Source organism: Macrotis lagotis, chromosome 8 (assembly GCF_037893015.1).
Source record: "Macrotis lagotis isolate mMagLag1 chromosome 8, bilby.v1.9.chrom.fasta, whole genome shotgun sequence".
Classification (NCBI taxonomy): domain Eukaryota; kingdom Metazoa; phylum Chordata; class Mammalia; order Peramelemorphia; family Peramelidae; genus Macrotis; species Macrotis lagotis.
This window is the reverse complement of record NC_133665.1, coordinates 21,925,486-21,940,453: the sequence shown is the minus strand read 5'-3', so window position 1 is coordinate 21,940,453 and position 14,968 is coordinate 21,925,486. Positions and strand designations below refer to the sequence as shown.

General features: G+C 41.7%; 1 protein-coding gene across 1 annotated transcript; it reads left to right on the top strand.

Annotated features, from left to right (window-relative positions):
- The first annotated feature begins 822 nt into the window (after positions 1–822).
- On the top strand, positions 823–14,173 carry KCNV2 (potassium voltage-gated channel modifier subfamily V member 2). The gene is made up of 2 exons (XM_074196503.1): positions 823–2,321; positions 11,592–14,173. Exons 1-2 carry the CDS (start codon positions 894–896, stop codon positions 11,871–11,873), a joined length of 1,710 nt encoding a protein of 569 aa, XP_074052604.1. The 5' UTR covers positions 823–893; the 3' UTR covers positions 11,874–14,173.
- The last annotated feature ends 795 nt before the right edge of the window (positions 14,174–14,968 follow it).

Here is a 14,968-nt window from a genome sequence, read left to right as displayed (position 1 = left end):
TACAAGGTTGCAAACCTGAGTGTCTATTAGAATGGTGGTGTCTGCAAAAGAAACGTAAGGGGGGGAGAGGCTTTGGGGTATGACATAATATAGCATGACATTTCAAATCCTAACTCAGAGTGACCCTGGGCTCAGAAGCTCTGCCTTCAGTATGAGTCTTCAAAATAGACTAAATCAAACAAAATACCTTCCCGTTACAATTTTATTTTGAGCGGTGCAGAGAAACAAAAATGTTCAGTGGAATCCCTCAGTAGAAATTACACAGTAAGTGGAGTCGGGGCAGCTGTGTCAAGTCCAATATGATCTGTAATTAAGAAGTCCTGTGAAGTGAAAGTTCTTTAATGAACTTCCCACGCATAAAACTGTTTCCCTGACATGGAATAATAAGAAATACATAAATATAAAATAAATAAGTATAAAACCTGAAATGGAATATGAGAAATACATAAATACAAAATAAATATAAAACCAGCTTATCAACGTGTTAAACCTAATATGGGAATAGCTAATGCTCTTTAATCCAATAACAAGAATAATAATTACCTGACTCTTTGAGGTTACTAGAACGCTTTATGCAAGCGCCATCTCCACCCAAGGTAACCCCAAACGCTATGAGCCACCTGTTTGGGGGCAGACTGAATCTCTTTAGGAGCCTGAGAGATCTCTCGTGTTTTTATTAGCAAGAAGCTGAGCCTTTTTTCCTGATTATCCGAGACGGATTTAAGGAAGCATAATCATGCACGTCACAGAAGGAGGGGGGGTGGCGCCCGTAAATCCCTTCCTCTATCCCTGGAAACACTTGTCAGCAGGCTTAGTGGCCCCGGGCCCGGCTAGAGGAGAGGCGAGGGCCAAGCGCGGGCCTCGGCCTGGGCCCCGGCGGCTCGGGGGCTGCCATGTGGGAGCAGAGATGCAGGGCAGGCCGAGCCCGCGGCGCGGCCCAGGCGGGCCCCGGGGAGGCGGGCCCCGGGGAGGCGGGCCCCGGGGAGCCGGGCCCCCGGGAGCCGGGCCCGCCGCGGGGCAGCGTCTGCTCGGCGGGCGCCGTCTCCCAGCTCAGCCTGCCCCGGTGGCTGGAGGGCGGCTACTACTACTACATCGAGGACGAGGACGAGGAGCCGGAGGAGTGGGAGGAGTGGGCGAAGGAGCCGCCGGAGCAGGCGGCGGCGGCGGAGGAGGAGGAGGAGGAGGAGGAGGAGGCGGCCGAGGCCGCCGACCGCCTGGGCGCCGCCGCCACGCTGAGGGTCAACGTGGGCGGCCAGAGCTTCGTCCTGGACGCCCGGGGCCTGCTCTGCCACCCCAAGACGCGCCTGGGCCGCCTGGCGGGCGCGACCGGCCGCGGCCGCCGGCTGGGCCTGTGCGACGACTACGCGGCGCGGGAAGACGAGTACTTCTTCGACCGCGACCCCGCCGTTTTCCGGCTGGTCTACGACTTCTACCGCTCGGGCGTGCTGCTGGTGCGGGGCGAGCTGTGCCCGCGCCGCTTCCTGGAGGAGCTGGCCTACTGGGGCGTGCGGCTGAAGCACACGCCGCGCTGCTGCTGCATCTGCTTCGAGGAGCGCTGCGACGAGCTCAACGAGCAGCTCAAGATCCAGCGCGAGCTGCGCGCGCAGGCGCAGGCGGAGGAGGCGGAGGAGCTGTTCCGGGACGTGCGCTACTGCGGGCCGCTGCGCCGCCGCCTCTGGAACCTGCTGGAGAAGCCCTTCTCCTCGGCGGCCGCCAAGGCCGTGGGCGTGGCCTCCAGCCTCTTCGTGCTGCTCTCGGTGGGGGCGCTGGCCCTCAACACGGTGGAGGAGATGCAGCGGCGGCCGGGGCCCGGCGCCGGCGCCGAGGAGGCGCGGCCGCCGCTGGAGCACGTGGAGACGCTCTGCATCGCCTTCTTCACCCTCGAGTACCTGCTGCGCCTGGCCTCCACGCCCGACCTGCGCCGCTTCGCGCGCAGCGCGCTCAACCTGGTGGACCTGGTGGCCATCCTGCCCCTCTACCTGCAGCTGCTGCTGGAGAGCTTCGCGGATGAGCGGCAGGCGGGCGGCAAGGGCTCGCCGCGCGAGCAGGACCTGGAGACGGTGGGCTGCGTGGGCAAGGTGGGCCAGGTGCTGCGCATCATGCGCCTCCTGCGCATCCTGCGCATCCTCAAGCTGGCGCGCCACTCCACGGGGCTGCGCGCCTTCGGCTTCACGCTGCGCCAGTGCTACCAGCAGGTGGGCTGCCTGCTGCTCTTCATCGCCATGGGCATCTTCGCCTTCTCGGCCGCCGTCTACTCGGTGGAGCACGACGTGGCGGGCACCAACTTCACCAGCATCCCCCACGCCTGGTGGTGGGCCGCCGTGAGTAGCGCCCTCGCCCCGCCCGGGGCCCCGAAACGTGGGAAGGACCCGATCCCGTTTCACTGAGGGGGGGGGCGGCAGTTAAGGGGCTAGGCCGGGGTCACGCCACGGTGAGGGAGCCCACAGGCGGCAGGGAGGGGGGGCTGTGCCAGGGCACCGGCCTCGCCTTCTCCTTCCGAGCCATCCGGGGCCGGTGGCCGGACGTGGACCAGGATGACTGCCCGGCAGACTGGCCCAAGGTCGCGGGGCTCACAGCGGCAAGTATCCGAGGCCGGATTCAAACTCCCAGCCATCTGAATCCAAGACTAGTGTTCTGTCCACCTAGAATAACTGATAAGGAGGACGGGCAGATTGGAGCTCCTCTCCCTGGCTCCAGGCTGGTATTCTATCCATCACACCACATTGCTTTTCTTCCTTCATTTATTATCCTTCACTCCCTCTATGCTATCTGCAACCTCACACTTTTTTTTTTTAGTTTTTTTTCAAGGCAGCGGGGTTAAGTGGCTTACCCAAGGCCACACACCTGGGTAATTATTGTCTGAGATCAGATTTGAACTCAGTTCCTCCTGACTCCAGGGCCAGTACCGCCGCACCACCTAGCCACCCCTAAAAGCTTATAATTTTTAGTGTCAATCACTAATATTTTTTTTAGTTTTTTTTTTGCAAGACAGTGGGGTTAAGTGACCTGCCCAAGGCCACCCAGCTAGGTAATTATTAAAGTGTCTGAGGCAGGACTTGAACTCAGCTACTCCAGACTCCAGGGCCTGTGCACTGTCTGCCGGCCCACCTAGTCACCCCCACTCTTTTCTTCAACCATTAACTTATCCCTTCCTTCCTGAACAATGGCTTTAGGTTTGGTTTTTTGATTTTTGTTTTGTTTGGGTTTTTTTGCCAGATTCAAGTAGAGTTTGGACCACATCCAAAATATTGTTTCCAATTCTGAAGGCTACATTTCAGAAAAAAAAAATTGATAAATCAGTGACTGTCCGGAGGGAATAAGGGACCTTAGAAATCATGTCATATAAGATTAGTTGAAGGAAATGAGAATGTCTGAAGCTCTAATGCTTCAGTGTTGTAATTATTCAGTCTTATTCCACTACTCTTAGTGATCACTTTGGGGGTTTTTCTTGGCAGAGATAATAAAGTGGTTTGCCATCTCCTCCAGCTCACTTTTCAGATGAAGAAACAGAGGCAAATGGGATTAAGTGATTTACCCAGAATAAAATAGCTAATAAGTGTCTGAGGCCAGATTATAACTCAAGAAACAGAATCTTCCTACCTCTCTGAACTGGGAATAGTTTGAAAGAGAAGGATAAGTATTTGAAGGGCTCTCCCAAGGAAAAGGGCATTAAACTAATTGATCTTGGAGAATAAAATGAAGACCTATGACTGGAAGGACATAAGCATTTCTTAAGTGTCTTCTATGTTACTAGTGCTGTGTAAAAGCACTTTTACAAATACTACCTCATTTGATCCTCACAACTACCTGTGCTATTATTATTCCCATTTTATAGATAGGGAAATTTAGGCAGCAGTTAAGTAACTTGATCAGCTAGTAAATTTCTGAGGCTGGATTTGAACTCAATACTTCCTAACTCCAGGCTCAGCCCTTTATCTTCTATGCCATCTAGCTGCCTCTAAAGGAAAAACTTACAATTAGATTGGTCCCAAAGAGGAATACATCAACTTATGTAGAAAATAATGGGTCCCCATCACTAGAAGACATCAAGCAGTTGTAGATAGGATCTGTACAGGTTTGACATCTAAGAGTCTAAGTCCACGGTTCCAGTTACTAGATATGGGTTAGGTTTTTTGATCATAGATTTAGATCAGGAGCAAACCTTAGAGACCTCATTTTTTATAAAGGAAGAAACTGAAACTAAGGGTCGATGGATGACTTGGCCAAAGTCACACAGATACTAAGTTGGCAGAGCTGGGATTCAAACCCAGCTCCTTCACTATCCAAATCCATTGCTTTTCTCATGATGATCAAAGTGCCTCTCAAATTGTTCTATACTTTTTCTCACATCTAAATTTATTGCTTAGTATTTTAACACATAATTCTTTAACTTAATTTTGGTACATTCCTCTGGTTTCCTTTGAGTATGATTCTAGTGTGGAAACATTCATCCCTGATCCACTTTGGAAACTCTTCTTTTTTGCTCATAATCACATATCTAAAATGTGTCAGGCAAGACCTCAACCCAAGACTTCCTTATTGTAACCTTATCCATTATTCTGTGTTGCCTTTCTTCTTCCTTAATAGCAACTGCTAAAGACAGAGAAATCATGGTTTCCCAAGGACCTTTGCTGGAGGCTGGGTTTTTTTTTTTTGCCTTTCCTCCCCACCCCATTCACCCCACCCCCAAGTTCTCTGACTGAACAAATACAGTTTCACTGATCCATATCATACAATCACATCTCTGTTTTTTGCTAAGGCTAAAATCTTTTCATGTGAAAAAATCAAAAGTCTTCACTACAGAAGATAAACTATGCAAATTGAACTCATGCACTATGACTTGTCTCTTCCCAAATATCATGTACCTTAGGGAGATATGAAGAAGTGAGGGGAAAAAAATCTCATCCAGTTATGTGACGCGGGGTGATGGAGAGCAAAATTTCCATTTCTCAAATTAAGTGACATGGCATCTTTAAACTAAAACTCAAATTTGGAGGCATGGTGCATAAATGCAAAATATAAAGTTATGATACTGATTTCACTGGCATAGGTAAATATGTAGATGGATACTCCCTCTACCTATATAGACTGACTGAGGGCCATCTCCAGTCATCTGATCCATATTTGGTCACCCAAAAGGCCCAAGAGGAGAAAGTGAAGTTTGCACAGAGCTCCCTCACTTAAATCCAATTCACTCCTTCACTTAAATCCAATTCAATAGCATAGCATCACCTTCCTGAAGGACAAAGGACAACAACAACAGCTTAACTCGTTTGCTCCTCCCCTTGCCCATACCTTCTAATCCTTTTTAATTCTTGTCCATGACTTTCCATAAATCTCTATAGATTTATTGTAATGGACCTCACAAACAACATTTTAAAATCAGCCACTACTTTTTTAAATTACTTTTTTTAAAGTTTGATATTTTCTGCCTTTGTACCATAATTATTTCCAGTTATAGTACCCCAACTCTTTGTTATGAATCCTCTTTTGTAATAAGAAAAGAAAAATGGTTAAGCAAAACCAAGTATCTGAAATGTTCTCCGCTTTGAGTCCCTCATCCAGGAGGAAGTCTGTTATCCAGGACCAAGATTGATTATTAACAATTACTGAGAGTTGGATGGGGTTTTTTTAATGTTGTTTTCTTTATGCTATTTCAGTCTTGTATGTAGACTTCTTGGTTCTGCAAATTTCACTCTACGTTAGTTCATATAAATTTTCTTAATGTTTCTCAGAATTCTTCATGTTCATCAATAATTACTACATGATAATATTCCATTATATTTATACAATAGTTTGTTCATTCAGTCTTCTAATCGTATACAAGGTTTAGCCTCTTTACTAGATAGTCACACTTGAAATAAGTATACATAAAGATACAGGCAATAGGTTCATAGGGGAGAGGAGCTAATATCCCTTAGTAACTTATTCCAAAAGGATAAGGGCAATTCTCCTTTAGTTTCAAGAAATTCTCCCAAACATCCTTCATGTGCCGATATTTGTATATAGCCTGACTAAGTGAAATAGAAGACAGAATCTTCTGCCAACTAGAGAAAAAAAAATTCATCTCATGCTGAGTCTGAGTCTGCATTACACCTATAATAGCCAATAAGCTCTGTTAACATTCAATCCTGATGATTTTATTTCCCCCTCTACGCAAGATGTACCAAGTTAACCTTGAAATAACAATGCATTCAAAGTTATTACTATTTTTTCTCATTCATTAGGACTGACATCACAATTGAACTGGATGACTCATTTGTATTAATCACTATCGCAAATAATCTTAGTTCAGGTCTATTAGAGGACTCAGGATCTGGAACCATTCTGAGTCATTCTGTTTTTTACAGGTGAATTCAATGGGTCAACAACATTGGAACATTATAAACACAGAAACTCAAAGCAAGCTGTTGCCCCAAACAAGTAGGCATTTCTACCAATGTGGGCTGGAGATAGATACAGGATGATAATGAAATCACAAAATCTTAGAATATTATACTTGGAAGGAGCCTTCAAGACTTTCTGGTCTTCATTTTAAAGGTGAGGAAATGAAGGCTTTCCATCCTATTATTTAACAGGAGATAATTTTCCTATTGGATACCCTTCAACTCTCTTCCTGCCTGTATCCTTCTACTGTCAGCCACTGAATTCTTAAAGAGAGCTGTATTGGAGTTCTGGCCTTGGGCATTGGGAAAAACTACCAAATATAATTTTCCTTTCTCCTACTACCTTACATTAGGGATGAAAAGCCATATCATGTACTCACAAACATATTTCCCCAAGGTTGCAATTGTTTCATACACATTCATCTAGAGAGAAAAGAAATAAATATATTTATTTTATTTTATTAGGCTTACTTAGAAGCCCTGATGTAAAATGAATAGAGAACTGATCTAAAAGAAGAGGACACTGGGTTTCAGGTCCTACCACTGGTACATACCAGCTATGTGATCCTGGACAATTGACTTAAGCTCTCAGAGCTCTTGGTAACTTTCTAAACCTGGAAATTGCAGAGAAGGTACCTATATGCATTGAGAGATGGAGTTTTCTCACTTCGGAGTTCCCCTTGTCAATGAAATCACAAGCCTAATCTGTATACCTATTTTACTTACATAAATTAAATAGTAAAATCAGCCAAAACTAAAATGAAAAGAATTAGATCTTTCACCAAGAAGAGTTCTGAGAACACAATGGTATTATCTCCCCTTTATCCTTCTTCTTTTTATCCCCCTCATTGGACTTTTAGAGAATCCAGAAAAATGAGATGTGATTTGGAACAACTCCAGAATTCTTGTGATCTTTGGGTGGCATGGGTACATTTTTTAATGGAATTTATACAGTAAAGCTTTAAATCTAAATCTTCTTTAAATATGTGGTTTTATTCTAGGAAGCATTTTTGTTTGGTCATTTTCTTTTTTTTAATATAGAAAAATACACTGAAAAAAGTGGACCTTGGTTATAGGTTGTCATATTAGCTCTTAGACTTTGGTTAAGGTGTTTGATTTTGCTCAGTGCTCTTTTTTTATAAGAGGGAACACTACCAGGAGGAGTTATTGGGAAGTAACTGATTTTTTTTAAAAAAAATCAAAAAATATTTAAAAGACAATGGGGGGGCGGCTAGGTGGCGCAGTGGACAAAGCACCGGCCTTGGAGTCAGGAGTACCTGGGTTCAAATCCGGTCTCAGACACTTAATAATTAACCTAGCTGTGTGGCCTTGGGCAAGCCACTTAACCCCATTTGCCTTGCAAAAAAAAAAACTTAAAAAAAAAGACAATAGGGCTATTCAGCAAAACATTTTTCCCTCTTAAGACCCTAGCAGAGCAAATAAAAGTCTTAGAATCTGAATGTGACCATGTTAGGTTGAGGACCCTTTCCTCCCCCTTTGCCAAATTCTTCCGGTCTCAGCAGTGATCAAAGGAAACGATGTGTTCCCAAAGACCTTCCTGTGTGCAGTTCCTGAACATTTTTTAAAGCATATTCTGATATCCTGTAGAATGAATAATGCTGAGTTGTTCAGTAATATAGTTACTGTTCTTTTTATTCTTTTATTGAGAAGAAACCTTTGGAAAGTTTAATATCTCTTCTTGGTCAGAGGTTTATCACTTCTGTCCCACCAACATCCCCTACCTCCTAACCCCACCACTCCAAGACATCCTGGCAGGGGTAGAGAGACAGAGCCTGGAAACTAATAACAAAACCTTCAAATGGAACACTTTTGCCTCCATCATCGTTGATGCTCTGGCTACTTTGGAAGGTCCTGTTATTTGTTCAATGTTTGCTCCTCCAGACAGTCAGTGTAATAAGCAGGTGGGAGAAATAGAGTTGGAAGGAAGATGAAGTCATCTTTTTAGAATGCTTTTATTCATTAATGGACCCTAAGATTCCAAAGTGGCACTTCTGGGTCATTGTATCATAGATTTAAAGTCAGAAAGAACTTCAGAGGTTATTGTATTCAACCTCTTTGTTTGTCAGAGAAGAAAACTGAAGCCTGACTTGGACCTGAGTCTTCTAGCTCCAAAACTAGAATTTTATTCTACTGCACTATTCTAGATTAGGTTGCCTCCTGTCAGGAAATAGCCTAGTACTCTTCTCCTTTGGAGAATAAGTGATCTCTTACAGGATACACATGTTATGACTATAAGGCAGAAGTTTTCAACCACTTGTTGTGTATCATGGATCCTTTTATCAATCCAGTGAAACCAATGGACCTTTTCTTAGAATAATATTTATTTATAATTGAAGGAAATGCTAAATTTCAGTTAATAGTTAGTGAAAACAAAGATATAATTTTTTTATGTAAGTTCACAGATACTTAAAAATTTATCTAAGAATTTCTTGACTAATAACCAAATACTATAAGAAATAAAATTTATATTTTAACAAACATATTAGAATTTATCACATGGAAATGAGTATATTTCCTCAGGATAATCACATCAGGAAACCATATATTTATTCCATTAGGTATGTCTTTTGGGGGATTGGCCATTATCTGGGGCACATCCAATGAATATTCTCATTGATGGCAGATGATTATGGTTGAAGGATGGAACTAACTGATTGATGGAACTTGCCAAAAGTCACTTGGAGAAATTTCTGGTTAGTAATGTGGTTATAATGTCCATAAATGACTATTGTTCATTTCTGGGGCTTCATTCCTACTAAGAATCAATTGGGGAGGGGGTACATGCAAGAAAGTCATCAGTAAATTTCTTATTAAAAATAAATCAATTTTTAAAACTAAATTAATTCAGTGGGTAATAAAGCTAGGCAATACCATTGAAGGTCAAAGAAAAAAAGATGTGGAACTAAAAAATAATTATATGAATTGATGGGTATATAAACTCATAAACTGCCCTCCAGGACATTCCAAAAATGTCCTTAGCAGTGAATGAGAGCATCATGTAAGTTTATAGCCTCTCAAGGTGACTGCTTTGAAGGAAACAAAACCATCTATATGTTTTCAAACATAAACAAACTGTTTCTAACTTGTATTTATAAATGATCCTGAGGTGACTGAGAAGTGAACATCCTCATCAAAGGAATGAACCATCAACTTTCAGAAAGTGGTTTATCTTTGATTTTTCACTATATAGGAAAACAAAAATTGTTTTACTTTTACTGTATAAGAATTCTGAATTTGGCTACTTTAATGCAAAACTGAACTTTTGTCCTGTGCATAGTGTTTGACTGACCAGGATTCACTTTCTTATGTAAATCTGGAAAACTGCCAGAGAGTCCTACTTATGAGACAAATAAGATAGGGAAAATATGTGAATTTTAAACAAAATCATGAAATTCCCACTTTATAGGGTGATTTAACTGCTATCAAGAAGAGGCAGCCAGTTTTTCTCAGAGTCTAAGAATGGATCTCAGAAATATTGGCCTAAATCCCAGGCTCAACCCTGCTTACACAAGAATTCACCCTCTAGAATCATTTGGAGTCAGCTCTGAGTCTGTTTCTAAATATCAACCCTGGTGAGAATCATACTGTATAACTCACTAGAGGAAGAATTTGTTCTGTAGAAAGTGGAAAAAGAAATTATGCATAGCGAAGAAAAATCTGAGCCTACAATAAAGTCAAGGAACTGATATTATAATTGTAAGATGGCATCTGACTATCTGAAAAAATGCAGATAATACATAAAGGATTACAAATTAAATATAAAATAGTTCTCATGCATTATCTACATAGCCTTCTGGGAAAGCTAGATGGCACAGTGGATAGAGGAATCAGGAGGACTGGAGTTTGAATCCAATCTCAGATATTTGAGACTTATTAGTTGTGTGATCTTGGGCAAGTCACTTAACCCTGATTGCCTGGCATCCAGGGCCATCTCCAGTCCTCCTGATTCATATCTGGCCACTAGACCCAGATGGCTCTAGAGGAGAAAGTGAGACTGGTGACTTCACACAGCATCCCCCTCCAATCCAATTCATGTGCTGGTCATGGCATCACCTCCCTGATGTCATGATCTTTTTTCAAGAATGAAGGACAGGGGTGACTAGGTGGCACATTGGATAGAGCACCAGCCCTGGAGTCAGGAGTACCTGAGTTCAAATCCGGCCTCAGACACTTAATAATTATCTAGCTGTGTGGCCTTAGGTAAACCACTTAACCCCATTGCCTTGCAAAAACCTAAAAATCAAAAACAAACAAAAGAATGAAGGACAGACATTATCATTATTACTCTAGGCTTCTGTAAAATGAGGCCACAGATAATACTAGAAAGGACTCTAGAAGCAAGGAAGTGTATTGCTCTCCACAATAGACATTAAATACTTATTTGGCAGGGAGGCAAATCAACTTTTGAGGAAATTTGATCTGATGAGAGCTATACTATCTCTTTGATGAGAAACAGATAGGTAAGTCATTGTCATCCATCCTCAGACCCTTAATTACCAGCTCTGTACCCCTGGGTACATTTAGTCTCTGTCCTAATCCACTGGAGAAGAAAAATGGCAAACCACTCCAGTATCTTTGTCAAGAAAACTCCATGGGTAGTATTGGTGTGATACTGTCCATAGGGTCTTCATGACTGCTTTGAAGGAAACAAAACCCATTTGTATGTTTTGGACATGAATGAAAAAACAACAATACAGTTTTTTTTTCATCCCAGATTAGAGAGAAAGACTAGTTACAGGGACAGCTAAGTGGTGCAATGGATAGAGTGCTGGGGTTCGAGTCAGGAGGACTAAGTTCAAATCCAGTCTCAGATATTTACTAGCTATGTAACCCAGAGCAAGTCACATAACCTTGATTCCCCCATCCCTCTCCCCAAAAAATGACGAGTTACATGATCCTATCCTTTCCTTTTCTACCTCAGGTTTCTAACATTAGGCATTTATGTGGAATTTTAAGGTCTTTCAAAGCATTTTGTGGCACAAAGAGACTTCTAGATTAAGAGTTATGAGGTGTAAATTCCCTTCCTTTCTTTGCCTCTTACTAATTATGTGACCTTCATTTGTAAAAATGAGAGGCTTAGACTAGATTACTCCTACAGTCGCCTTCTTCCAGTAAACCTATGCTCTACTCAGCCACTTGTGTTCTTAGTTGATAACTCTGCTTCTCCCTTTATTTTCCCTTTAGGTGAGTATATCCACAGTAGGCTATGGAGACATGTATCCAGAAACTCACCTAGGCAGGCTTTTTGCTTTCCTCTGCATTGCATTCGGAATCATCCTAAATGGGATGCCCATCTCAATTCTCTACAACAAGTTCTCAGATTATTACAGCAAACTGAAAGCCTACGAATATACTGCTGTAAGGAGGGAAAGAGGAAAGGTTGATTTTACCAAAAGAGCCATGAAGAAGATGTCTGAATGTTTAACCAGAAACATCACCCGTCAGATTCCAAGGCAAGGGAGTTAAAATGCCCAAGGAGATATTTCTGTCATCTGTGGACTTTATTTTTCAAGTCACCATATGAAGAGCCCAAAGGAGCCTAAGACAAGGAACTAAGAAATCTCTTTCAAAAAATACAATGTCTTGAATGTTCTGAACTGATTTTTGTCGTATTTTTCTCCTTTGTAAGGAGAGCTTGGACTGGAGGCACACTTTTCATAAAATCCCTTCCAGCTTTGTCAAATCAGTGGTACTGAATCATCTCTCAGAGCCCCTTTAGGGCTAAACTGTATTTGATTTTTTTCTTGTCCCTTCACAGTACCTAGCTTAGGTAAATAGTAGATGGTCAGCAAATGCTTGTGGAACACAACGAAATGGAGTTGAGGGGGTTAATTTTATTTTAAGAAAAAAACTTTTTGCTAATCTTTGTGATTCATTCTTTAAACAGATTTTTGTATCAGCTGGCTCTCTCAATATAAGGCTTAAGTGTAAAGAATTGAAAAGGCTCCTGAGGGTTATTCTTCCAAAGATTCTTTCTCTTAAAACTTATATTTCTGTGGGTGGCTAGGTGGCACAGTGGATAAAGCACCGGCCCTGGAGTCAGGAGTACCTGGGTTCAAATCTGGTCTCAGACACTTAATAATTACCTAGCTGTGTGGCCTTGGGCAAGCCACTTAACCCCATTTGCCTTGCAAAAACCTAAAAAAACATTATATTTCCTAGCCTATCTTCATTCCTAAAAGGATTATAGCCACCTTTCTTTCTCTTTAGACTTGTACACCACAGAATCATCATTAGCAACAAGTCAAGACCTATACTAAAGGAGTTAAACCAGTCTTGAATCATTTTTTCACTTAAACCCTGCCTTCTCACCGGGTTTGGAATTGGAGGAACACAGACGGGGGTTAGAATGATGAAAGGCTTTCTCTTTTTAATTTGATTCTGCCCTTTCTCCAAATAAATGTTGATATAGGCAGGTGGGGTCCTTTCAACTATTTCCCTTGTTCCTAACCCATCCTCCAGAAAATCAAAACTAAATTTATTTGGGTCAAGTAGAGATGTTTGATCTGCTAATAATTGGGGTGTCCAACACAGAAACAGTGTTCTCATCAAACTTTGGAAATCATTTTCCCCTGCATTTCTGCTTTGTAATTCCTGTGTGTGTGACTCTCCTTAAGATTTTTGCCTCTTAGCTATTACATATCTACCTTGAATTTTCACAAGATAACTATATGACTATGAAGATACTATTCCATAGTGGATAAAAAAAATTGGTTGTACTCAGAAAGACCTGAGTCTTACCTCTGGCAGACACACACACTCACTTAGGACATGCCACCCTCTTGGGATCCCAGACAATTCTAGAAGACTCTTTAAGTAGAGGAAGTTCCTTACCATGGATTTTCTCTATCAATGAAAACAACAGTCTGCACCAAAATTACCTGGATCAGAGAGCAAACTAAAACTCATCTTTAATTTAGAACAGGGATTCTTAATTGTGTGTGTGTGTGTGTGTGATGTAATCCATATAAAGACAATGAACTCAGAATCTCAGAATGTTTGTTTTTTAAAATCATAATTGAAGGAAATGTGAATTTTAATTACAGGTTAGTGAAAATAAAGATCCAAATTTTTTCCTATCCAGATTTAGACTCCCTCACATCTATAGATAAACCCCTGATTTAGAGGTTTAGAGAACTGACTGAAATGAAATGACTTGCCCAGAGTCAACAACTAGTAAACAACAGAACCTAGATTTGAACTCTGGTCTTTCACCCAACACTCTATCCACTCTATAATTCTTCCTCTCTATAAAAAATATATACTTTCATAAAAAAGTAACATTAAAAAATAGCTTCATGTATGATTCCTGTCTAGGCAAATAGAATATAGAGAGTTCACTAAAATATAAGCTTCTTAAGGGAAGGAGATATTTTTGGTTTTGTAACCCTACCATCTAGGGATATCTGATATAGGTAGGTGTGTAACAAATATTTAATGAATACTCAGTGGTAACTGCACAGTTTTGGTCACTATGATCTGAGGGTACAATTTGCCAGATAGGCTACACTTGCCTTTTTTTATACTAATACCAGTAATACTTGCTTCATTTCTCATGCAAGCTAATTTTTATATTACCCAAGTGCTGCATGTAACCAACTGCAGTTTTTCTATGGGATTCACATATAAACAGATGTTACAATAGAATTTTAAAATCCAAATAAAATCACAAGTAAACTTGGCCTTTGGGGACTTGTCTCTACTATCATCAAGTAATCAAATAATGAATTTGAATATGACCCTATGCTAGATGTGACCATAAAAAAATGACAGTCATTATTCTATAGGACTATAATAAAGCTCATAGAATCACTGGCACAGGAACTAGTTCTTCCAAAACTATTCAGAATATATATGTATGTATTTGGATATAAATTTATACATATATACATATATTTTGCATATATGTATATATATATATATATATTTATAAATATATGTTAGCAGTAGCTGTGATCCTTCTCTTATTCCCACTCCACCCATTCTCCCATCCATCCTTCAAGCTACTAGCCTTCCCTTAATGAATTCTCTAGGGAGAATAAACATTTTTATTATGTGCTAGCTGGAATTGTTAAGTGAAACAAGGAATGGAAAATGGTCAGGCCCAGACTCACAGACTTTGGCTTATTATCAGTCACCACCCCTCTCTTTCTTGGTGATACAGAGATATTATCAACCAGACTTTTCTCTGGGATTAAACTGGGGGTGGTGGGGAGGGTAGGAGAGACTGAGATGCTGGGTGTTTTTTTTTTCAGAAGAATAAATTTTTCCAGGCTACTAGAGAAGCTATCTAATAAATGGTTAGTCAGGGGCAGCTAGGTGGCATAGTGGATAAAAGCACCAGCCCTGGAGTCAGGAGTACCTTGAGTTCAAATCCAGCCTCAGACACTTAATAATTACCTAGCTGTGTGGCCTTGGGCAAGCCACTTAACCCCGTTTGCCTTGCAAAAACCTAAATAAAAAAAATAAATGATTAGTCCAGTGCATTCTATGATTACCTCACTCCATTGGCCCACAATAATCTAAAAAATTTCCAAAGAAGTGTGGTCTAGTGGGAAAAG

Bases quoted from the DNA above. Each gene is read 5' to 3' on its own strand.
- KCNV2 (XM_074196503.1), top strand. From the start codon at position 894: ATGTGGGAGCAGAGATGCAGGGCAGGCCGAGCCCGCGGCGCGGCCCAG. The intron at 2,322-11,591 runs GTGAGTAGCGCC...TTTTCCCTTTAG, and splicing joins ACGCCTGGTGGTGGGCCGCC to GTGAGTATATCCACAGTAGG.